The sequence below is a fragment of the Micropterus salmoides genome, unplaced genomic scaffold (assembly GCF_014851395.1).
Source record: "Micropterus salmoides isolate LMB-PRFRI ecotype aquatic unplaced genomic scaffold, ASM1485139v1 Ms_hic_scaffold_2067, whole genome shotgun sequence".
In the NCBI taxonomy this organism is placed as follows: Eukaryota; Metazoa; Chordata; class Actinopteri; order Centrarchiformes; family Centrarchidae; genus Micropterus; species Micropterus salmoides.
In genome coordinates this window covers 1-25,000 of record NW_024041226.1, presented here as the reverse complement: position 1 = coordinate 25,000, position 25,000 = coordinate 1, and the positions used below count along the sequence as shown (strand labels likewise).

The 25,000-nt window shown below is 41.0% G+C and overlaps 2 protein-coding genes across 2 annotated transcripts; both read right to left on the bottom strand.

The window, feature by feature from the left end:
* Positions 1–627: 627 nt before the first annotated feature.
* LOC119915330 (calcium-binding protein 39-like) lies at positions 628–11,204 on the bottom strand (the record flags this gene model as incomplete). The annotated part of the gene is given in 6 exon segments (XM_038734869.1): positions 628–687; positions 856–1,024; positions 1,311–1,429; positions 2,332–2,496; positions 2,905–3,031; positions 10,970–11,204. Coding segments are annotated over 5 exon segments (615 nt in total), but the record flags the coding sequence as incomplete, so codon positions are not given.
* An 823-nt stretch (positions 11,205–12,027) lies between these two features.
* LOC119915329 (guanine nucleotide exchange factor DBS-like) lies at positions 12,028–24,914 on the bottom strand (the record flags this gene model as incomplete). The annotated part of the gene is given in 24 exon segments (XM_038734868.1): positions 12,028–15,078; positions 15,611–15,714; positions 16,225–16,337; positions 16,460–16,569; positions 18,093–18,167; positions 18,772–18,864; positions 19,095–19,201; positions 19,292–19,358; positions 19,472–19,550; positions 19,640–19,732; positions 19,830–20,051; positions 21,026–21,151; positions 21,241–21,333; positions 21,440–21,532; positions 21,706–21,775; positions 22,108–22,223; positions 22,499–22,565; positions 22,754–22,833; positions 23,035–23,087; positions 23,222–23,375; positions 23,507–23,698; positions 23,850–24,041; positions 24,578–24,697; positions 24,800–24,914. Coding segments are annotated over 24 exon segments (2,614 nt in total), but the record flags the coding sequence as incomplete, so codon positions are not given.
* Between the last annotated feature and the right edge of the window lie 86 nt (positions 24,915–25,000).

Sequence of the window (25,000 nt, the reverse complement as noted above, 5' to 3'; positions counted from 1 at the left end):
TTGTCACAGGCTCTGTCAACATACAGCATCCAGGTAAAAAGACAGTTTTGTGTGGGGTTTCTTCAGCCTAGGACCCCTGGGGGCCCTACCTGTGAAAGGGACCCCTCTGCCTGGGGAAACTGACCGCATAGAGCAGAGCTTTGTATCTAGACAAGTTATGACACTGAGAGGGCTTTCCAAGGATTCAGTTTTCCTGGAACTTTAAGTGCATTAGTCAAAATTTCTTACTTATCTTCCCTCTTTTCCCGCATATTGAATAGATCCCTCAGAAGGCCCTGTGAATGCCTGTGTCCAACCACAGTATGTTCAGAGAGACAAACCTGAGTAGGTCATTGAGCCTTGCTGTGACTGATACCTCTGTATCTGTGTGTGTTTCCCCTCTTGGGGTCTTCCTGGTCAAGTCGTCATTTAGAGCTGCGGACAGTGTTTATGTTTATGCTTCCAAATAGCGCTAAGCAGCTGATGTTGCTTGACGTATGTGGGAGGTCAGTGCATGTGTGTCTTGCACTGATGTGGTGAGGGATGTAAGTTGAAAATAACATGACAAACTTGCATTAATGTGTGTGGTAGCTATTACAGTCATGTGTTTTCCAGACTAATAGTGTGCGCGAGGCTCGAATCACTCACAGCATCGTAGTTCTGTTCGAGGTATTCAGCCACAAGCACTTTGTGTCTTGTCAGGAGATCCTGTGAATAAAGACAGAAACATTAATTATAAATCAAGTCAGATAATAGAGCTGAACAGTAGTTTTTTAAAAGTAAATTATGTCTTTTGCTCACTGATCAACCTAATCCATCTTAAAAAGGGCCAGTTCACCAAATTTACAAAGGAAAAAACGGAAAGACCCATGTTACCTTGAAGGTGGCGAATGCGTCGGAGGCGATGTCGAAGGTGGACATCTCCACGTAGTTGAAGAAATTGTTGAAATGATCCGAATGAAGAACTATCTTGGCGAGTGGCTCGTGGCGGATACACTCCCTCAGCATGATCCCACAATTCAACGCTACCTGCGGAGTCTCGTACCTTCAAAGGGAGAGAGATCATTTGTGTGACCTCTATGGAAGCCAGTGTACAGTTTGTCCAGTCAATTCAATAGGGGCTTTATCGGCATGGGAAACGGACATTTACATTGCCAACGCAAGTGTAAAATGTACATAAACAGAAGAAATGTGTTATTAAAAAAATGGATGTATGCAGAAAAGTAAAATAAGATAGAAAAATACTAAATGTAGACTTGCAGTTAAAAAGTACAAATAACAGAACTTTATAAACTCTGAGTGTAAGTGTATGCAGTGGGTGTGTGGCTCACCCTTTCAGCAGTATAAAAAGGACCTCTTGGTGGGAGCAGAAGTATTCGACGGTGGGGCTTCTCGTCCCAATCTGCCTCCTCAGGATGTTGTTAAAGATCTGACACACATCCTTCTTCCCCTAAAAACACACATGAAATTAAACACACAAGTACTGTTATGTCCTTCTGTTCTTCATCCTTTTTCCTTTACCTCTATAACTGAAGTACCGGTATACACCTTTCTTTTCATTCTACACAGTATGGAAATCAGTTAGCATTGCATAGCAAAGCATCTGCATTTTCATTTTTGTTAATGTTACAAAAACAAAAAACAAAAATATGTTTAAATTTCTAAAAGCAAAGACAGTATAATACATGATTGTGCTAAATAGTGCAAAATTATCCTTTAATATCACAATGGGCAACATTTTATCCAAAGAGCAGAAAAATGTGTGTGAAAACCTTTAGGAAAATATTTTTCCATTGTGTTTATATGGCAGCTTAATCACGAAGGATCAACACATTCTCGTCACATATTAACTCCCTGGGTACCCCTTTTGGGAAATTTTTCGACATTTAAGGCTCCCCGGTCAAGTTAGCAACAATAAATATGCAATGTCCGGTTAGACTTTCAAAATAAAAAGTACTTCCTTACGTTGTGAAATGTTGCATTTTGGTTATGTTTAGGAAAAGATCATGGTATGGATTAAAATAACTTATGTAAGTCAGTTAACTTTCTTAAGTTGCGTTACTTGCGTAACTTACGTAACCAACGTAACTGAAATAAAAACATTAAATATTGACTTTTGGTTTCACATGGGGAACAAACATTGGTCTCCTGGTTGAAAGTCCAGTTTCTATCCTACACCTACCTTTAGCATTCAAATTGACGCTACAGGGCTTTCCATAACGCATTACAAACTGACGCCAACTGGTGCGACTTGGGAGTGAGAATGGGTTGCAAGGATTTGCGCACAGTGTGGTTAGGGAGAAACTCCGAAAGATAAGTTGGAACATGTGGACTGATATCATGGCTCCATACCTCAAAGTCTATGACCTGCAGGTTTTCTACTAGTGACATCAGCAGGCCACTGTTGTACAGCTCCTGGGCCAGTTGGGCCACAGTCTCAGTGTGAGGCTCCTTATCGTTGCTACCGTACAGAATCTCCTTCATGGACACCAAACACTTCGACACCTCCTCAGACGCCTGGAGAAAAGAGAGGAAGGGTTGAAGAAGATGGGGAGAGGAGGAGGAGGAGGAGGAGGAGGAGGAGGAGGAGGAGGTGGTAAGTAGGTGCCTCTGTGTTGCTCTTTCCAAGGGCACAATATGTAGGAACACAAAAGCAAATCTTGACCTAAAACAAACATTACAGATTAAGAGTCATTCTGGTAAAAGGGGGAAAAGGAGAAAGCTGAAATTGAGCTTGAACTTGGCTTGTGTGGCTAATGTGTGTGTGCATGTGTGAAAGAGTAAACTGTCTTGACAGTGAAGCGTCAGGAGATGACAGGGCCAGGCTGTTCCATGTTCTCATTTCACAGAGGGCTGTCACCCACGGGCCGCTGGACACCCAGACATTTTTACACACACACACACACACACACACACTTTCTCTACCTTGTCTGTCTTCTTATCCTGTTTGACCAGGATGGCCAGGTTTTCCTTCAGGGTCCTGACGATGTCCGCTGGACTCTTGTGGGATTTACCAAACAGTGGCATGATGGACACACACTTGCCTTAGGACCTGGGAAACATAGTAACAACACACCCACACACACACACACACACGGGACATAAAGGAGCAGTCAATGACAAGCAGTGAACAGCAGTGACAACTAAAATAATAATTTTCAAGAGAACAGTTTTTCCGTTCCTCCACAATAGCGCGGAATCAGTTCTGAACTCAGTTCATGACAGACTTTTTCAACATTTCTGTGACATTTAGGAGCTCGCCAGCTTCTCTGGAATACATAATAATGGATGAGAGTACCAATACTAGTTTTTGAAGCAAACATAAATATTTAAGAGTTTTTAAAAAGCAAACCCAGCATAACTTAGTTTTTTAAAATTTAATAAATATTTTGATCAGGATGCCCTAAATCTGATTATTTAAGATTACTACTAAACAGGACATTTTACAGTTGAAAATAAACTTGTCAGTGCTCTCTAGGGGACAAACTATGTGCTGGTGTCACCGTTATAAATACAACCACTATCTTTGTCAGTTTTGGTCTGATTCAATACACGGGAGGAATTCATATAAGTCTCAGGAAGAAGTGTAGGTGTTTCATGGTCTAAAGTAGGGTTTCATTGGTTTTTCCATCCTGCCAATAACACTACAGCCCTGAAGGAAATTTACACTAAATACTTAGATTATATTTCCTTTGACAAAAAAACAATCAAATATAAAAAAAGTTAACACAATCAATAATATCAGCTTACAAAAGCCCATCCCAGCTAACTCCTCTGAAGTAAGTGACCAATCGTGAAGAATTCCTGGAACAGATGAATTTTAAAACTTCCTCATCCAGTTGGTATGACAACTCAAAAAAGGCCTCTGAGAGAGAAACAAGCGTGGCGTGTGCATTCATCTAGCACCTTAGAGGCACATTCCAACGTCATCTCTAGTTTACGTGAGCGCCCACTGTGGCCCCTTTAACACTAGACTCTTCAGATCAACATCAGGCACATCAGATTGTTACAGAACACCAGGAACAAGGAGGGAGTTAGTCAAATTTCTCCTAAACGTTTCACCAATTTTAATTTCTGAATCACTTTGAGGCCCTGCACTTGTAGGATCATGCCTCAGTCTAACACATCGTTCAGAGGAGGTGAGTCAGGACTAAACACTGTCACATCTCTGCCAAGTTATGGTGCATGTTAGGAACTTTGACGAGTCGATACACAATATTTTAAAAGAGGCGTCTATCTGCCCAATATTTAGTAAAGCCAACTGATCTATCTCTACCATAAGTCAGGTAAAAGCAGGTGCTTTAACATTTCAGTTTCCTCAAAGAAAACATATTTAAAAAGCATACATCAAAATGATGGTATCTATTGTGCGCTTTTTTGCTGAGTTTATTCCACAGATGCCCAAATCAGTCAGACCTGCTCTTAATTCTTAAAACAACAAAATTTGGTTAAAAATCTGACATACAGTAGGTGGCTGTATATTATCCATTTATCTGCAGGCCTCAGGGTGTGTTTTGCCCTGGTACAGCCAGAATGTCACAGACTGTTTGGGTAACAAGGTGCCAGTAGATACTGCTGCATAACATACTGATACATCAAGTCTCAAACAGGACTTTCAGCATGGAAATGTTCCAGGCATGTACCATTCAGCCTCGCAGGACATATGTAAAAGGAAAATGCAATTCCACTGTTCACAGCCTGCAGGTCTTTTGTTACGTCTAACCTCATATTGTCAGTTTCTTGCTGGAGCCTCAAACTTTCACTGAGTCATGTTTTCAGGAAGAACAGATAACATGTCAACAACATAAAACTAATTTTATCTTAATTTGGTGAATGAAAGTGCGTGTGAGGATTTAAAAGGATCCAGTCGGCAGCAGTGACCCTCACAAGCCAGGCCAGGTCAGGAACAGGCGGAGAACTTGTGACTGCTAATCCCCATCTGGGAATGTAAACGGGCATTAACCTCCGCCTTAACTCCAACTCCCACCTTCATTCTTCTCCGTCCACCTCTGCTACCACTCCTCCTTCCATCCACTCCATCTTTGCTTGCCTCATTTCATCCCTTCCTACCTCCCTTCTCTTCCAAACCCTGTCGCTCCTTCCTTCCTTCCTTCCTTGCCCACTCAGGTCTTGCTCCATGAGAAAAGTACTGTACATACTTAACCCAAGTCTCACCTTAATTCAAGCTGTACACTCTGGGTACATTGTTCACATGCTGAAAAGCTTCCTGAAAGAGGTTATACGCTATTTATCCACGAGGGGACAGGAGAGCTGTTAGAAAGGTGCTGCTGCTGTTTTTCAACAGGTTGGTCCACTGCACCCCTGCATGTTTTTTTCTGCAGAATGACTCTTGTGCTGCACTTTGCACTGTTGTATGTCTAACAGGGTTAAAATCACCAAGGTAAAAGCTTCCACTTCCGCTATTGCCACATAAATCAGTGACTATAATGTTACACAGAGTCCACGTCAGTCAACTCTGCAAGATGCAACAGTACCGGCACACTTGCAGAGCCTGGAAGAGTCACTTCATGCCTCAGTAACACGGCCACAGAAAGTTAAGATCTGTGACAGTGAAAGAGCTGTGTGTCTGAGCAGCTGAGAGCAGACAATACCCCGGACAGTACTAAAACAAAGTGGTAAACTCTAAGCTTTACAATGGATTTATGACATCAATTTTGCTCCATTAGAAAAATCTAATTATATGACACAAATCCCAAGACGCTGCCCAAATAATATCAACTGGAGTTGTCATGAAGGGGCCGTCTCCACCACAGGGTAACATAAGTGAACAGCTGCTGCAGCTTATAGTGTAACAATGATAAAATAAAACAAATATACAGTTCCTCTAAGCACATATATCAGTAGTATCAGTATTTTCCCCAGAATGAGGAACATGAGGTTAAGTGTAAATTAAACTGCACAGTTTCCTTGAGCCGTAGCCAGCAACTGCAAAATACTGAATCTTTTCACATATTAAAAGGGCAAGCCTAAACATGCATTTCTAAAGTTACACAAGAGGGCTCTTTAATGCCTCACAAAAACAAGACAACAGCTCCAATTTGAATCACAAGGTTTTCACCTGACAAAGACAAAACCTCAGCTGAGCGCGTTCACTTTCCCCAACACTGACTTGCACTGTTCAACCTTTCAGTTAATGAATCAATTTAAAAGGTTTCAATGATGATACCAGGTCGTGTTCCTCCAAATTAGAACGTTTGTTTGTTTTGGGTGTTATGGTGATGTTTATTGATGCTTTTATTCTGACATCATTCTGGCATCGGTCAGAAGGTAGACTGCTGATTCACATTTCACAAATAAACTCGCACAGAAACAAGATGCCTCATAGCAGCTTGGAAAAAGTAGAAAAACACAACGAAGCTGCTTCTGTTTCACTTTATCGTCACATTACGTCACGTCCACACAACTTCAGTCCAGTCAATATTTGTCAAAGGATAAGCGGGCAATGAGGAAGTAGTTACCAAAAGCGGGGCCCATACTAAATCATATTGCAGACTACCATGTCAGATAAAAAACGGTTCCACTAAATGTTTCTACTTATTAAAGAGTCCATTTTAATCATCTAATAACACTTCTTTGAGTCCTGGAAGGCTTAAGCTCCAGGTTACTGTGAAGCCTTCATTTTTACTTGTAGCCTACTTAAGACTGACTAAATGTTATGTAATGGAATTAATCTGGTGCCCACTGGGTCTGAACACACACAGCTAGCTGCTCCGCTCAAGTGTAATCCAATGGAGAAAAGGACCCACGACGCCCCAAATATTAATGTTTGAGCTGTAATCATGAGGACAAATGAGCCTTAAATAAAGATATACAGGATAAAGATAAAAGGACAGATGGCATAATTTCATTCTTAGGTATAAGCAGTAACAACCGACATTTCAAGCAGTAAATAATAAGATTTCTGCAGTTTCCTGGAAAGACACATTTGCTTCTGCTTTGTTTTCGTAGTTTTCTTATGTTTCATATATGTCAGCGCATGTATCCTGATCCTGTGACAGTAATGACAATAATATATAATAATGATGATATGTATTAACGCTGCTACTATTTTTATTTTTTCAGAATAAATGGTGAATTTAACACTTGGAGGTTTCAAAGGAGAGGAGCATCAACACGGTAAAGTCAGGCTTCCTGCTGCTCTGAAAGTAATTGGTTCAGATAAGGCAAACCTAATATAATCTTCAAGTAATAAATGCGGATATCATGTATGTTATACATATAAATAGACAAACGGTTATGTTCATGAGTGCTTAATCTTTTGTGTCTATAAAAATGTCAGAATGGTGAAAACTGCACCACAATGACCTAATACTAAAATGGACGTCTTCAAATTGCAGTCTGTCCAAAACACACAAAATACTCAGTTTACTATCACATATCTGACGCAGAAAAGCTGTAAAGAAAGATAACATGTTTCAGCAGAATTATCTGTAAACCTGACCTTTGTTGTGACCTATGGGCTTAATGTCAAAGCAGACATTAAAAGAAAAATGTCATCTTTGCCAGACCTGTGCTGAACAGTCACTCAGTGCATCCTGAATAATTCAAGCCGTCATACACAACATGCCTTGGGGCTGCATGACTTTACTTTGTCCATACTTTTTTTACGTATGTTCTTTTATGTACTTCTCCATTTCATCTGCAATAGTTTGTGCCCACCTTTAAAGCCCAAACTCTTATATATTTTTTTTATTCAATCTTTATTCTGAAGTTTAAACAATCATTTTGCATCTTACTGTTTGGTTTTGTCTGCTGATCTATTTGCCATAAATGTACAAATTGCCAATACAGTTACTTTAGTCAGGTCCCACGCCCTCATCAAACAGCACAGCAGCCTTCTGCAGCATCAGATTACAGTAATATACACTGTAACAAGTGCAAACTGCACAGTCGTGGGTGGCTTTAATGAATACTCAGTCACTCCAGCGTAGCAAGATGGTTATCTACAGATTTCATTAAAAAAAAAAACCTCATTAACTCACAATCTTTAACCTTTATACACAGCTGCTAAGCATCTGAAATTGTCTGTAAAATGACTCAGTCAATTAATAAGATAGCATGCATAAGTTATCAGATTCAAAATGCAAATATCGAATGGAAAAGCCTTATTCATAATTACTCTGATGACTTTCCTTTCTGTGCCCTCCTCTGACACATTTTTAAAGCGTTCGGGAATGCTTTCAAATCTATTTAATTCCGTCATGAAGGCATCCAACAACATACATGATGAATGTACCACCTTGCGAAAAGAAAGGTGGAGGCCTCTAATTTGACAGCATTTTGTCTCTCGACTGTCTGGAATGCAGTGGCAGCTATCCATGATATACTGTAACACATGCAACAGGAATTTAAGTGTTTCAGGGAGGAGCAAGGAGGATATTTAAATCTCACACACTCACTCTGCATAAATGTTGGTTTAAGCGGATATCAGATTTGTGTGTGTCAAAGAGAAAATCCTGAATAAAAGTAAAGCCAAGAAATCAGTTGACCCCTCAGAGTAACAAAACACAACAGGGTTTATTTCTTACTTTGAAAACTGCTTAAATCAAAGTCAAGACCTACAGATTGTGCCTCGCGGACTTTTTATAAACAAGAAATCTAGGTTAATCATGAAAACACCTTGTTTGCTCCATTTTCTATCTTAAAAACACTAGTTCAATAGTCTACAGAGGCAGCTCCCAGACAGAGAAATAAGGATCTAAGTGTTTGAACTACATCACAGCCCATCTCAAACGACAAAGAGGCGTTCTTCCTACAGACGTTCACAAGGAGATCGTCCTCTCCGAGGCAACCTGGGAGGAACGCTCCCCTGAAAAGGACAAACATCAGCTCATCAAGTCCATTACTGAGATTGATAATGATGTGAGAGATTCCTTCCCATTTTAACTTTGAACTTGAAAACAAAAAAGATTTCGTGACTGCCAAAAAATGTCCCTATGCAGGAGCATCGCAATATTACTACTAACCCTGATGCCTGCCTGTGTTTGATGCACTTCACCGAAGTACAGAAACCTCCATAACATTAAATACTCAGCTGTGGCTCTGTGATATTGGCTGTGTCAGATGCCTAACTGGTTTGTTAAACAGTATCATGGCAAACAAACAAACAAAAAATGGCCAGAACTTTTTCACCCTCAGTTAAGTCTGCCAGGCAAACCTTCCTTCCAAAGATCACCACCTTCGTTATAGGAGGCTAACTCCAACCACGGCTTTAGTTTTAACCTAAGCATTTGACTGGCGGAGCTTGTAAGGGATGGTACATAGCCTGGGAAGCCAAGTTCAAGGCAAAAATGAAATTGTCACAGGCCAAAAGTTAAATATGTCGTGCTGAACATAAATGTGGCAAGATGATTGAGACGTTTGTATGAAACAAATACACGTTAGTAAAACTTTCGGTCAAGTTACAGATTCAAAGTATCCCTGCCTATTACTACTGAAAGCCTTGTTAATGCACTACATGATGCGGGGGCTGACCATACATTCATGTCTTCACACACCCTGACAGACCTGGACTATATTGTACAAGTACGCTATCAGCTACACAGCTCAAAGTTTCATCAGGAGTGTTTGTAGGTTGCTGCGGCTATGTCATAGACTGTATAAGACAGGTTTGTGTGCAGGGTGAATAAGGGTTAATATTCTGAACCAGTGACAGGCCTATCCTACCAGGATATGAGAGACTACTGTATCTGATTCTGGTCTGTGTTTGTGTCAAGGCAAACAGAGGGAGCCAGAGGAACACAGGATGTTAAATAGTTTCTCTTATAAAATAAAAGCAGAGCAGATTTAAAACATCTCAAACGCTGAATGACCAGCATTTCAAAACCCAAAGATATTTAGGCTACTTTTTTAAAAATCATCGAAGAATAAGAAAAAATAAATAAATATTAAGATCAGAGAAGCTGCTATTTTAATATTTGCTTATAGCCTTAATGAATATCCACTACTAATGGACTGATTGACAAATCACTTCAGCTCTACATCCAAGATATATAAAATATAAATTCACTCCAGAATTTATTTGGTCTTCTCTGAAAAACCTCCAAAACAACATAAGACAGTGAAACTGAATTACTAATTATAATTAACAGACTTATAAGTAAGATATAAGATATATTATTATTTATAAAACTATTCAAGCATTATCAAAACACACAATGAGACTAAAATCAATCCGCATAATATCCATCATAGTCTCACTCTAAAAGTGATATTAACAGCTGTACAATAACAGAAACTTACCATAATAAATTTAACCACATGAATCAGCAATCATAGGTTAATCCTTAACTGGGGTCACTGCATTGACAGACTGTGGCAGTGTATCAATAATGACAACAGGGATGCAATTAAGCTGTCAGTTATTTCTTTAATTAATCAATTATTTGATGTACAAAGCGTAAAAAATCAATTAAAGATGCACGTTACAGTTTCCCATACACCCAAGGTTAATCGTTATCTAAATTGTTTTGTTTTGAAATAAGTGACCGGAAGTTGCGCTGTTTTCATTCTGGCTAGCCTGACGCAGGTCGTCTAAAGTAACACAGCAAGGAGGGAAAAAAAACAAAAACACACAAAACACACACTGTATATGTGCTGCTGAAGAATTAAAATCTTCAGTGAACGGCAGTGTTTGGAGGAATAAGAGCTTGTAAAGCAGACGGCAGAGGTAAATTACACATAAGGCCGCATAAATAGACAATGTGATTTAACAAGGCTACACCCCTCTCGCCTCCGGCTGAACTACCTTTTTGTTTGACAGATTTCCAAAGCTAATCACAGTTTGTCTGCATCATTTCAGAACAACTGCTGAAAAGGGACATTAGGGAGACATCATCTCGCAACATAACACACATTTTAAACGTTTCAACCCCGACTGAAGTTACAAAGACTGTCAAGGGCAGTAATATTTCACCAGTACGAAAACTAGAAACCACTGCTGTTCGACAGTAAGGGTTAGAAATGATACCTTCAGTAGGAAGATGTTTGGTAGGGGATCTTTAAATGTCTTGACTGCTTCTGTCCCGGTTCACAGCACAGCCGAGCCTCCCGGATAGCCTTTTGAAGTCACGCCAGGGCTGTTTGTCAGCAGGAAAGTCAGCTAATAATGTGTGCGTTACAATTTAAAATGTGTGGAAGCTGTGAAGAAGCCACTGCAGAAATCCATCTGGTCGCTTTCCAGTCTGCTGTCAAGGTAACGTGAACAAGCTTAACTGACTTCCGGTGGGGATTTTCATAACAAAACCAACGGACGCTCATACTTTTAAACTAACGGAAGAATAAAGGCATGAGAGGTTGAAATGAAACTGAAATAGCTAATATGAAGCGAAACAATCCATGTATTTATGAATTCAAACAATACTTTTTCCTATTTGCACCCCAAAACCTTGTGACACAGACAAATTTGCTTTATCGTGTAAACCGCGTGACTTCCGGTAGTAATCTAGTTCACGATTGCTAACTTGACACATCTGTATCTTTCCAGACGCGGCGGAGTCTCGTTCACATTCTCTCACATGAAGTCCTTTTAACCACCTTTCCTCATGTTTTACTATATTATATACCATTCCAACACATACAAATGCAATGTAATTTATCATATTTAAATTTATGATATCTTATGGGACACAATTTACTTTTGTCCACCAATGAGAGAAAAAAAATTAAAGGAGGAGAGAGTCTGAAGGTCGGAGTGTGATCATATTAGAACGAGCCCCAGGCCAAAACATGACGGCCTAATCTGGAAAAAGCCCATTGGAGGTTAGATACCACGTGGTTGAAATTACACTTCCGGATCAAAATATATAAGTCATAACATTGGCAGTGTATCCATTTGTTTAATGTTGAACGCAATTGATCACACAAAAATGTATAAAATACAAAAATTGAATTAAAAAAATGTGCCAGCTAAAGGGGATCCAAAAGCCAACACACAGGGCTCGCACTGGTTTAATTAAGAGCTCTGCCAGCTAAAAATAATAACATTAACATTTTTAATAAAACTTCAAGTCCCACAAAAAAGCAATATCCCATAGAGGAAACCATCTTTATTAAAGCTGCTTTTCATTTTACATACATATCAGAATTACATATTTACAAATATATACACGTCTCATTATAATATCTTCATATCAACACCATACTCAGTAGATACAATAGGAAAATAAAGACAGTGTTCGCTGCAATGTGCTGCATAAAAAGAAACAAAAAATATACCCCTTCTCATCTCTCCAGCCTCCAAGTAAAAAGTACAAATAACTCAACAACCTTTATTGTGTGTTCATGACAAAAGACTGACAAGTTTAGTGCCCGTGTCAGCTTTCATAAGAGGGCAGAAAATAAACTCTCAAGAAATACAACAGTGCCTGGTAGAAGGACTTGCCTTGTTTAGGGCTTTGAGAGCTTTAAAATTGGGGCTATGGTTTAACATGCCTCAAAGAGTGATGATATACAGGGAGACAAGGACACTCACAAAAACCTTGATCCTCTTCACAATGTACATGCTGTCGAGGAAAACAATGTGAGGTAAAGAGGACACAGCTGTACCAGTGTGACATACATTTCTTAGTCTTACAGAACTTGCACATAACGCCACAGTTTAGTCTCTGGCTTAGCTCACAGTTGGAGACTGAAAGGTCTGCAAACTAGTTTCTTCCTTTTTCTGGAGAAGTAGCTTTTCCTTTCGCGGGGGGGGGGATGGACGACATGCGTTATCTGCTTTGAGTATAAAAGTTCTCAACAAAAAGAGCTCAAGTAAATAATCACAAGCAGCAATTGAAGTCGGGGCCTAATTCACATGGCTTTGTCGAGCCAGTGGGCAAATGTGACCCACTCTAAGTAATAAACAGGCGGGGCTGGTTGTAGTATAACAGCATGCTGCACTTGGTAGAGTCACACATTCAACATTAAAGATGGGAAAAGGAAGAGATTGTTTTACAGTGCGGCCTGTGGATGCAGTAGTAATGTTGGGGTATAAAAAAACATGTTCACCCTTGAAAAACAAGGTAAGAAAAATCATTCAGCGTTCAGAATAGCACAGGTTCTGTGTGTGCATGTGTGTGTGTAAAGAAGGATGTCCCAGCAGCTGGTTGTCAAAGGTGTACTATCAACCTGTATAAACATCCTCATTCCCACTTACAGGGTCAAACAAGGCCATCTCATCTCACTCACCACCCCTGCTGTGTAAATCCCCCCTCTTTTTTGGAACTTGTTATTCGACCGTGACGATCCACTCAGCTACATCATGGTGTCAGGTAAACAAAATATTGCTTCCAGGCTGGTGGTGCAAACCACTGCCTGCTTCAAAGCCTGCTTCTGTTGCTGCTGTGCAGACCAAAGATAGGTGAGCACAGAGGCCATGACACAAAAAGAGTGTGGAGATTTATGTGCATCTGCTTCTGTTTGTCTGACCGGGAGTTCTGAAACTGAGGGATCCTTGGTGGCCACCGAGGGTCTCCTGGGCAAATTGCAATTTATCAATAAAGTTAACCTGACTATAAATTAATACAGCAGGTAAATGCATTAGAACTACTGTTCTATCTCAACACTATGTGTAAACAGTAATATAACTAATTAGGGCCTTATACGTAACTCTGATCCGACTGGTGTCTGTGGCTTAATGGCCTCTCTGGGGGTTTGTGGCATACGCATGTTTGTTCTGAAGCAAGCACACGTGCAAGAATGCACACACACAAAGGCATTTGGTCAACACAAGCAGGTATGCAGTCACACCTGCTTGCCCACACAAAATCTTGGGCTTCCTGAGAGGTAAATCCAGAGCAGTTCAGAGGCGAGTTAGATAATCACTCTTGGGGAGGGGGGGGTTGGGAGGACTCAACAAAAAAACACAAGAGGTTCAGAAGTTGTTCCAAGCTGCCGCTCTCTGTGTAAGTGATTTGCAAGTGTAGTAGGAGAAGTGCATGACATCTGACCACCAGGTAGTGCTGTTGGTGACATTCACCTAGTGATACATTTGACTCTGTTTTAATTTGTAGTTCACACCACAAAAACAGGAATAAGGGAAGCTCATATTAACAACACGGGAGGAAAACAGCATTCTTGAATGGGGAATAAAACAAAAAACAACTATTTTAAAACCACTGGCCTGCCAGACACTACAGGGATTTAACACACTTCACCTTGTATGTGTCCCGCGTACAAAAATGTTACAAGACTTACAGTAACAGGCCCTGAATGTTTGACCTGCTCAGTGATGCTCCAAGATGCACTGAAAGGTTTTTGTTTTTTTTTCTTGTTGCAGCCAGCTGCCAGTTTTCACAGTGTACGATTAATGTCTGACACTAAAGCTGATGCATCATGTGAAATACCAGTCTTATAGTCTCTGTAGCTGTAGATGTTTCACACACAAATCTTTTGCTATGCTGTGATGTTGTTGACTTGAAGGTTGATCCCAAGTTGACCGGTCACATTAAGTGCAGATATTCTTTAAATGTGTCCACTTTGATTCTACATAATCAGAAGGAATTAATCCAGTTAATCTTAATAAGTTACTGATTTTCTCTGTTGTTTACAGAGATTGTGATTTTGAAAAGAAGGCCTTCCAGGAGGTGATGCATCACATGACTGTAACATGTGTGCTGAGGAACTCGTTTCCCCTGATATTTATCTGAATGTTATCTTTATGTCACTGGAATGAGCTGTGAAAATACTATTTTCAACCCGCATTCTGACAATTTTGAAGGTAAAAAAATAACTTAAAATGAGATAAATGAGTGGAAATAAGGTAATTTGTCTTTGCAATTAGAGTAACAGGTGGCTGTAAGTATTCAGAAAAGGTGGACGTAGTAGTCAACATGGGTACCACTAGCAGATACAATGATAGCTTTGGTTTTTGGTTGGATCTGGCAAAACTGCGAGTTGGACATCTGTGTGATGGCTTTGATTCCGCCCTCCTGTCCTGGGTCACCTTTAGCTTTTTGTAATTCCACCTGGACATTGTTTTAGGTTGGGGGATGGAGCTGGGGAGAGTGGTTGCAGGTCAGGGTTTGATGTCGGAGAAGCTGGTGTAGGTCTCACTGCAGCTGGACGAAGTGCTGAGGTTCCCAGAGACGCTGCCATCTGCAGGACAAATACACAGACACACAAACAAAAGCTGTGTTTATACAGAGTCGAACTCACAATCCTCAAGCAAACAGATGTATCCAAAAAAAAGAAATTTGGTTTTCCAAAGGGCTGGGTTTAACAATACAAAGTAAAGATCACAAGTAGAACACACTGATTGACATTTAGAGGGTGGAATAGGACCCATGTAACTACAGCGGTTGATGGTGTTCTTCTTCCATAAACTCCATATGTTTGGCTAACTAAAGTAGTGATAAGGACACTAATTTATCAGGAAAAACAATACATTCTATTACTACTGACATTTAAAATGTGGTGTGTAAAGGTGCCCTGTGTAGCCTTGGAACGCTAGTAGCGCTAATGACACTGCTCCTCTTACAAGAGGGTCCCCATAACGTTTTGTTCGCTGATGAATCTGTTTTCGTGAATCGTGTTTTCATCTCTGAGATGTGGGCAGGGATTCAAGAGGAAGAACACATGACCACGGAAGGGTGTTAAAGACACAAAATAGTATATTTGGAAAAAATACCTGAGCTGCTGAGCGACTGGGAGGACTTGGACTCTGATATGAGGCTGAGGAGGTTTTCTGCTGCCACCCAGCCCTCCTTACTGCTGCGAAGGTTCTTCACAAACCTACAGATGAGTGAACAAACATTGAACTTAACTACAATGTCAATATGTGTTTAAATAACTTATACAGCTATCGAATGACTGGTATAAGCTGTGTTTGGCCCAGTGAAAGCAGGAATCATACTGTGGCTCTGACATAGAATTTAAGGACTTTTCATCGACTTCTGAGATGTAAGTCCATAATTTGTTATTTTATACAGTCTTGTTTGCACTTTTTATACTAAAAAGCACCAGCTAATGTAGTGACTGTGAGAATAAAGGTGGAAAATACATTCTGGTGTATTCCTTTCCTGTGCCCTTTTTTTTTGTAAAACTCCTTATCATACCCAGACGCCTGCAGAGAATTCATTGATTTCTCTGGACAGATTTCACAACTCTTAATTCCACAACAAAAAAACATAGAGCCCAGAAAGAACTTATTAACTCATAATAAATTATGTTTGAATATGAATATTTCCTGTTTACATATTATTGAATTTGGATTCTTTTTACTGGAGAAAGGAAGACGCTTACCACTGTCCCTCCTCTCCTTCTCTGATTAGCTGGACCATGTCTCCACTCTTGACAGACAGCTCCTGAGGTCCCGCCTTCTCGCAGTCCGCTACCACCGTATACTTTCCTGGAGCCTAAATGGTCAAAGGTCACCGAAAACAGTCAGTGATAGTTTCAAGGAGTCAACATCAATAAGCAACATATATAACAAAAGACACCATCTACTGAATGTAAAACTCTTCAGGTTCAGGCTCACCAGCTTCTTTCCTACTTCATCCTCCGGGTCAGAGTTCATGGGGTCCTCGCCACTGGAGTACCCATCGTTCTCTTCTGAGGCATCCACCGAGAGAGACGCCTTGCTCCAGCCTGTAGATTGGTGGTGGTGGTGCAGAGAGGACAAGGGGACACAGGTGAGGAGATTTAGAGGCCAATGAGAGGATGATAATGAGAAGTGTGGAAAAGAGTTGCAGTCGTGCCTTAATCTCCGATAAGGAGCACAAAACCACAAGATCTATTCTGTCAAAACATGTATGTGGGGCTATCTGGCAAATTAATACATTCACACACACACACACACACACACACACACACACACACACACACTCTCAAAGATCAAAACAAACTCCTCAAAAATCCCAGAGAAGACCAATGGAGACAGCAGACAGATCCCAGTGAAACACATCAAGGAAACAGCTGCCAGTGCTGAAAATTACAATTATGCTCCATGCCACACAACCACTAACCAAAAACACCCAATAGTAGAAGAATTGAGAATGATTGATTTGAGGCAGAGTAGGTACACCTTGCAAAAAAACATTTAGCAGAGAACTGAGACTTAAAATCTTATATTTACAGGTAAAGAGAGTTGAAATAGTTTTCAGATTATTGTTAACATCTCCCTCCAATGAGAGATAAGACAATTATACCTCTCGTAAAAATCAATCATAACTACTACAAACCACCACAAACACCCACAGTGGCTGATCCTCAGAGCGGATCTGTACCTTGCCGCTTGCTCTGTAAGAGACTAGAGGTGCTCATCCATTTGACTCTGCTCAGAGTGACATGGGGAGCCGGCTCTAGACGGGGGAGAAACAGCCAGCAAGTCAGTGAGACAGCTGAACTTGTCCTGTAGCCTGACAGCTGGTTAAGCGGGGTTACCCGGTCGGTCACTAAAGGGTGGTCTTTCAGAGTCGATGTGAGAGCATTTTGTCTTTGATGTGGACTAGGAGACAAACAATGGGTGTAATTGAGGACCAAAAATCACTGCAATGTGACATAAGTAGGGATTCTTCACTCTGATATGGTTAGTAAGGCAATCAGACAATTGGTCAGTTAGTACATAAATCATTTGTCCATTGACGTTTTGCTCTCAAATGAAAATAAACACAGCATCTTCACAAAATATTTCGGGACATAAGCTTATTTGTTTCTTGCTGAGAGTTAAAAGAGAAGATTGTTACCACACTTGTGTTTGTATGGTACAATTGTAGCTGTAGCCACTTAGCTTAAAGACTGGGAAAAGGGAGAAATAGCTAGCCTTGCTTTGTCCAAAGGCAGAGCCAAAGTTGAGCTAACTCTCACCATGAAAGCAAGTAAGCATATATCCCAAAATGCTGAATGTTGGAGACTTTCTAATTCAGTGATGATGATTATGACTTGTGAAAACATTTGTGTACAACACTGTCATGGTCAGGTGAGAACGGCCTCTATAAATGGATTAAGGTTTGATATAACATCACATCCAGTTTCATCCTTCTACATGAGACACAGGTTAAGTCTACATAATGAAAACACACATCACCAGAGTGCACTTTAGTGGTGAGGGGTGGGAAGATGAATGGTGGCCTCTAGAATTAGATGGCCCCTATTATGGGACAACAATATACCTTTGAAACCAAACGGTGTGGGGTCACTCTTGACCAAGTGACGTTTGGAGCCGTGCTCAGGGCTCAGCGCCGAGCCTGGCGCACACAGGCAGAAAAAGGTGAAAGAGAAGGGGGAAGAGAGAAAAGTGAGAAAGAGAGCAAGAATTTAACACTATCATTAAATATCTAAACCAGTGAGAAGCCTCTGTCGTTCTAACTTTGTACCTTTAAATAATTCTTTAGATTTATATAATATTTAGCCTTTAATATATCTGAACTGGAAAGTGGGTGGACTGGTGAACAACAGCCACATGTACAGTAACTTTTTCACTGGCTACTGAAGGTCGGGTGTACCTAATACAGCAGGAACTTCAGCAGTGGCAATGTTAGACTTTGACCACTAGGAGGCAGAGCGTCTGCAACATAAAAACTAGGCTCATCAGTACACCCCATGGTCGCTGTATTTTTTCTGAAATAATGTATAAAATGCAGAAATATAGCAGCAACATAATGTCCTTAATCCTTAATGTATTTAATTGAGCAAGGGTGCATTTTAATTATTTATGAATTCAACATTCATTTGTTAAACAAAATATGTGTTATTTCATCATTCAAAGGCTACATTACCACACTAAACTAGTCTAAGCATTGTGTGTCTAATTTCAAATGCTCCTTAGATCTGCTAATAATGCTATGTTACCTTTCGGGCTCTTGAGATTGCTGAAGCCCTGCAAAGTAAAACGCTTTTTAGCCACTGAAGACCTGTCAGTGGTTGGGCTGGTCACTGGTTCATCTGGAAACAATAGTTTGAAATGGAAAGCGGGAAAAGAAACGAGAGTGTTGCACAATCAAAAAAATTAATATAAAGAGGTAGAAAGAGACAGAAAGAGGAACCATGAAGATGAGGGTGATTAAGAAAAGAAGGGTCCAGATCAGTGAGAGTTTCAGTAGCGGGCAGAGATCCTAGTTTGATTTAATACATTTTGTGTCTGAGTGAGGACGCAGTATTTATCAAACATTCACCTTTGTGTTTCGGTGATGAAGAGGAGTTGACGTCAGAGTTCGGGCTTTGCTCCCCCTTCTTCTCCTCCTGCTTCTTCTGGTTTTTCTGACCACTGCTACGAAAGGGACTGGGAAAGGTTTAAGAAACATTTCAACAAATGAAGGCATCTCATCTTTGGGTGTACTTCATGTGCGCAATGTAAGTAAGAGACACCAACCTGAGGGAGATGGAAGAGTTGTTGCTGATGGGACTCGGGGTGTCTGAGCTCTTCTGCTGAATGGCATCTGAAACATACAAACAGTTAACTACTCACAACAAGCAGGTACGCGGAGCTGCAAATGGAGGAGAAGAATAAACACAAAAAAGCTTGTCTTGTCTCCATGTGTGTCCAAAATACCTCTGCAGGCTTTGAGCTGTTGGGTCAAAACTTTGCGGATCTCGTTCACCCACAATGTTTTAATCTCTGGTGTTGGAGCCTAGATGAGACAAATTATACAGCACTCTCAGTGATAGAGTTCCTTCTTCATTCATGTTTAGTCAAAGCAGTGAGGCTGAGCGACCTTACCTGGACTATAAAAACCTCGTCTCTGGAGTTACACCAAACCTCAAACTTCTTGTTGTCTCCTTTCGCGTTCTCGGTGATGCCCACCGCGCTCATCTGAGAAAAGAACGACAAGAAAACACAAGTTTGCACACGGTCAGCCCTGATCTTTCACTACAGCTGCCTATTAAGAGTCTGCCCAACGTGAGCTTACACTGAGGGAGTGTTTGAAGCTGTAAGACGGAGCTTTCTCATAGCCCTCCCCGTTCTCCTCTCTCCTCTTACAGAAGAGCAGGGCCTTCTCGTGCAGGAACAGGTGCCTTTGCATGGGCTTGAACCGGGCCAGGTCCTTGACCTTGGCGTGACCTTTTTTATGCTCCGTCCACACACTGAAGGAGCCCTGCATCAGCAGGCGACCCAGCTCGGACAGGTTGCCCTGAAGAAAAGGGAAAAGACAGGAAAGCAGGTATTTATTTTCAGGGTGCTGCATTTTACAATTATGTAAGGATCCAACTGGACAACAGACTTTGTTTTAAGACCCAACTTGACGTGAAGTTGAAAGTCAAAATTGCATTTTTCAATAGAAGGAAATTGTTCCCATCTTGCTTGTTGGAGGACCATTGTTACAATCAACAATTGTGCTTTTTTTTTTAAACAATGATTCTTTATTCTTTAGTTCACTACGCAGGTTATACATTTTTAAAAGGCAGGATGATCCCCTTTAACTAAAGAAATTGTATTGTGTGTTATTGATCTATGACTTCTGCCTCTCCTTTTTAACTCTAACCTCAGTGAACACAATAAATATTATGTCTTGTGTTATATTACACTTGTACAACCTGAGTTACAAATGCAATTATAAAAGAAAAACAAGAAATCTTAAAGTCTCTCATTCCTCATAACAATTTATTTATATGCTTGAGTCTTCAAAATGCTACATAAAATAGTTTTCTTAAATTGTTTGTGCTTGTTCTCAGGTCTCTTTTGAAAAACAAGATCCTGATCTTGCTGAGATGTGTATAAAATTAGATGATCTAAACTAACTAAACAAACTAAATAATTAAAAAACTGTACAAACTGTATGGGCCACTTTTGCAAGATTCGTTCAAACAGCTGTTGTTTGCTCTCTTTCTCTCTTGCATTCACATACACATCACGTTGCATTTAACGTAGGCGTTGGTCAGCACCCTGACATGTACATACAGTATATGTGCATTGTGTTGATAAATAAACTCAAACACGAGGTGGTGAAGCATCTGATTTATGGTTGCATGGTCTGTAATGTACTGTCCAAGAAAAGTGCACTTTTCTACTGGGCCAAAAAAAATAAAAAATCAACTCCTGTCCGAGCCGACCAGCTAAGAGACAGCATCTCTATCCATTTCATTAAGACAGTGTTAGTTCTCTGACCTCATATCCTGTGATGGCGATGAGGTGCATGGAGTCGTTAACAGCTTTCAGGATCCCCAGGATGGAGGAGAGAGCATCCTGTAGGTCATCACTGCCATCGCAGCTCTTACTGTATTTCAACAGCTCCTGCAAGCACACAACAAAACGCGGAGAACACAGTGAGTGTGAAATAAACACACACAGACATACAGTATATACTGTACATGACAGATCACCTTAAGCAGTAGCTGGTACTTTGTGATTCTCTGGACAGGTTTAAGGAGGTAGGAGTCCAAACCAAGTTTATGTTCCAACTTCTTCTGGCACTCCTGGTTCACAAAACATAAACAAATGACTTAGGATGACTAAGTGTTCTTGTTAGCCACACAGTAAGGTAGGAAAGTGTTACTATGAGGTGAAAGGTGAAAGAGCAACCTGGAAGAAGGCACAGTCGGAGCACTGCCTCCACAAGCTTTCAGAGCGAGGCTTGTTCTGGCAGTAAGCCTCGTAGATCTGCAGGTCCTTCATCTACAGAGAGAATCAGTCATTAACGTGTTCACCTTTTCTTACTCAGCATTGTTAATGGAAACAGTATGTTGAAGCAACCCCCCTTTCATTGATCTGACTTTTTAAGATTAAGATTTTTATTGGCTTTTTATAAGTAATGAGTCCAGAGCAGAGTGTAGGAAGTAAGTGCTTACCCTCTCTAAAAAGCAGCGACCCACTAGTTCTGGGCAGTCAGTGTACGCTTCCAGTTCCTTTAGAAACGTTCTACAGACAAACAACATGAAATTTCAGTAATTCAACTTTCTTGCAGAAAGATGAGAAGATTGATCCCACTCTCACATCTGTATGGTAAATATGAAGCCTGCAGCCAGCAGCTGTTTATCTTAGCTTAGCATAAAGACTGGAAACCGGGGATCAGCTAGCCTGGCTCTATCCAAAAGGTAACATCTGCCTACCAGCGCCCAGAAAATTACTATTTAAAGTGAAGATACAAATTTAAAAACACTGGCATTGACCAACAAATGACCAAAAGAAGCAATATCACTTGTGAATAAAGGTTTCTGACTGACAATATTTCCTGTCTAAAAGAAGCGTACCTCTTATGAAACTGGTAGATTTCAGACATGTTGCCAAACAGGACGTCCTTCTTGCTGAGCAGGGCGCTGGGGATGAGGTGAGCCATGGCAGGGTTGTCCATCTCCGCTGCGTAGCCCTGGAGTTAAAAAATACACAGAAAGATTTACAAAACGTTTAATGTCCTGGTCGTTCCCCAGTGAATGATACATGTAGGTCCAACTCCCATGTGGCCTTGTATAGAAATACACTGATAAAGAACAGATGCATGTACTGAATTAGTGATCTGCCGACACTGTACTTCCAATTTAAATATGTCGTTTCAATAGTAATGCTATTAATTTGTAAATGTACAAAACTTTTGCCAGGACACTGCAACCTGGTGTGAATATACACAAATGGACAAACACTCACCTCCAGCACACACAGTAGCTCCTCCACATATGCTCTCTCCGTCTCCAGCAATTCATTCATTACGTGGCTGAAACACACAGAAAAACTAAATGCTTAAAATAGTGTAGTTTTGACTGAATTTCTCTTGAACACTGTAAGGTGAGTTGATGTGAGCGCTTTCAGTTCTCACATCCAGCACCCTAACAAAACTACCAAAGATGAGAAATGTTGCAGCCTTCTTATCTATGGCTCCGAGAATGACCTTTGACCCCTTACCGCCGAAGTACTGCCAGGTTTTCTTCCTCTTCTGTTAGAGAAGCATGTCTGGTGCCACCGTTTTGTAAGGGAGTCTCCACCTGGACACACACATTCATGTATATTATGACCATTCACCTTTTAACAGCCATATCAGTTCACTTTGACTAAACATCTCTTACCTTTTGATCGGGAATGATTATTTCTAATTGATTATCAAAAACTAAATTAACTAGTTTTAAATGTTTGTTGTGTTTGACAATATTTACTGCCAAACAGTTGATCAGTATTCATGCATTTACCTTTTTGCAGATGGCATTATCTGCAGAGTATCTTCTTTCTTTTCTCTGTTGATCTGAAGGACAGAGAGAAGACATTGTTATTATCCCTTAACCAGGTGAGAAGAATCCTGAGTTAATATCAAGCCTTTGTACAACTGATACATGCTGCTCTATCTATATAAAATCAGTTTATCTGATCCAGGCTTACTGGGTGAGGAGAGTGGAGACTTCACTTCAGGTCTTGGTGCTACTGGCTGGACTGGTCTGGTCTGTTTGGCGGCAAGTTTCTTCAGGCTGACGCGTCTCTTCTCAAACATCTCCTGGACAGAGCTTTGCTTCTGGAAAACGCTCTCTACCTGGTCCTGATGGAGACCAAGATAATGCAGTAATTTAACCAAAAGGTAAACTACGACCTCAGGATAAAACATCATAAGGCACACAGGGAAAAAAATTATTGCATATATTTAATCTGTTAAATCCCCTTCCTACTGACCCTGAGCTGAGTAGTGAGGGCCGCCTCATACTGGCAGCAGATGGCGCTGTGATCTGTGAGGGTGTGTAGCGGCGCTGTGTCCAAGTATCGCTCCAGTTCTTGCAGAGCTGCTTCAGCTCCATCCTGAGACTGACAGCGGTCCACTGGCTGGCTGGCCAACAGGAAGATGCCCTCCTCACACCACCGTGATGCCTGGGTGGAAACATTTTCAATTACTTTTCTCCAAAAACTGATAACCTGAAAGAATCTCTTTCAGGATGACGTGGATGTGATGCTAGAGGAAAGATCAGCAGGTCATCTGTCTTTATCGCTCATGCACATACAGTCTGACCCACACTCGTACCTTCTCTAGAGCGTGGTGGAGCTCCATCGCCTTCAGCAGGAGGCTCTTCTTACTCCTCAGGGTGGAGCTGATCTCCTCGCACACTTCCCTCAGCTCGCTGCACTTCGGCCTAATGGAGTCCTCGGCATAGTGGGAATTTTCTATTAGCCTGTCACCTTCACTGGCCAGGGACAGGGCGCAGTCCAGTACGTCCTATTGAAACACATTGAAGACGTTTTTAATATCAGAATATACTTCAGGACACGTGTCGAATAATGGCATGTCAGCTAACAGCAGATGACACTTCATCAGTCAAACGGCAACAATGAAACAACCCTCTCTCCTCCTCCACAGTCCTCTCCCTCTAAGCAGAGTGGAGCTTCATTACTTAATTCTGGATAGAGTGGGGCACCTACTTTGGTCAAACAACTCATCCTCTATATGAGCCTCTGAAACAGCATATCAAGATGCTAAAACTCTCTTCTAATAATGTTAATTGATCAGTGAATATGTAATTAATCAAACTGAACCCTTATAGCTATAGAATAAAAGGCTAATATCAGCCTTATATTTCCCATGCACATACAGGTGCTCTCACTCTCTTCTCTCACATCTATTTCCACTCGTTCCCAGTGATTGATTAGGTCATTAGCCATATGGCTTCAAGGATGCATCAAAGGTGAAAGTGTTTGTGTTTACTGTACCATTACAGGATAGATCAGGATTGTGTGTGTGTTTGTCTTTCTTACACAGGCCCTGTCCTCATGGCCGCTGAGCTCTCGGAGGACGTGCTCAGCATGGGCGGGGCTTACACTGACCTCGGAGAAACCAGACAACCGCTCTGATGTCACATCAAGCTGGCCACGCACCTGCAAACACACGTTGTTAATGTTGTGTTATCAGCACACGTTACCCTGTGTGTGACTAATTTGTCCAGAAAACTACATTTCCCATAAGGCAACTCAACTCACTTCACGGAAGTGCTGTTCAAAATGGCGGAGCTGTAAACACTGTTCCAGCTTGGTGCGGTGACGCTCCCAGAAATCATCAAATGCTGCCTCTGTTTCGTCCAGCTGACCCAGGAGTCTGAGAGGGAGGAGGAAAACAGCAGGGCGGAAAGGAGGAGGAGTGATGGGAAGATTTATTCATGCGTTCAGGAAAAACTTCTTTCT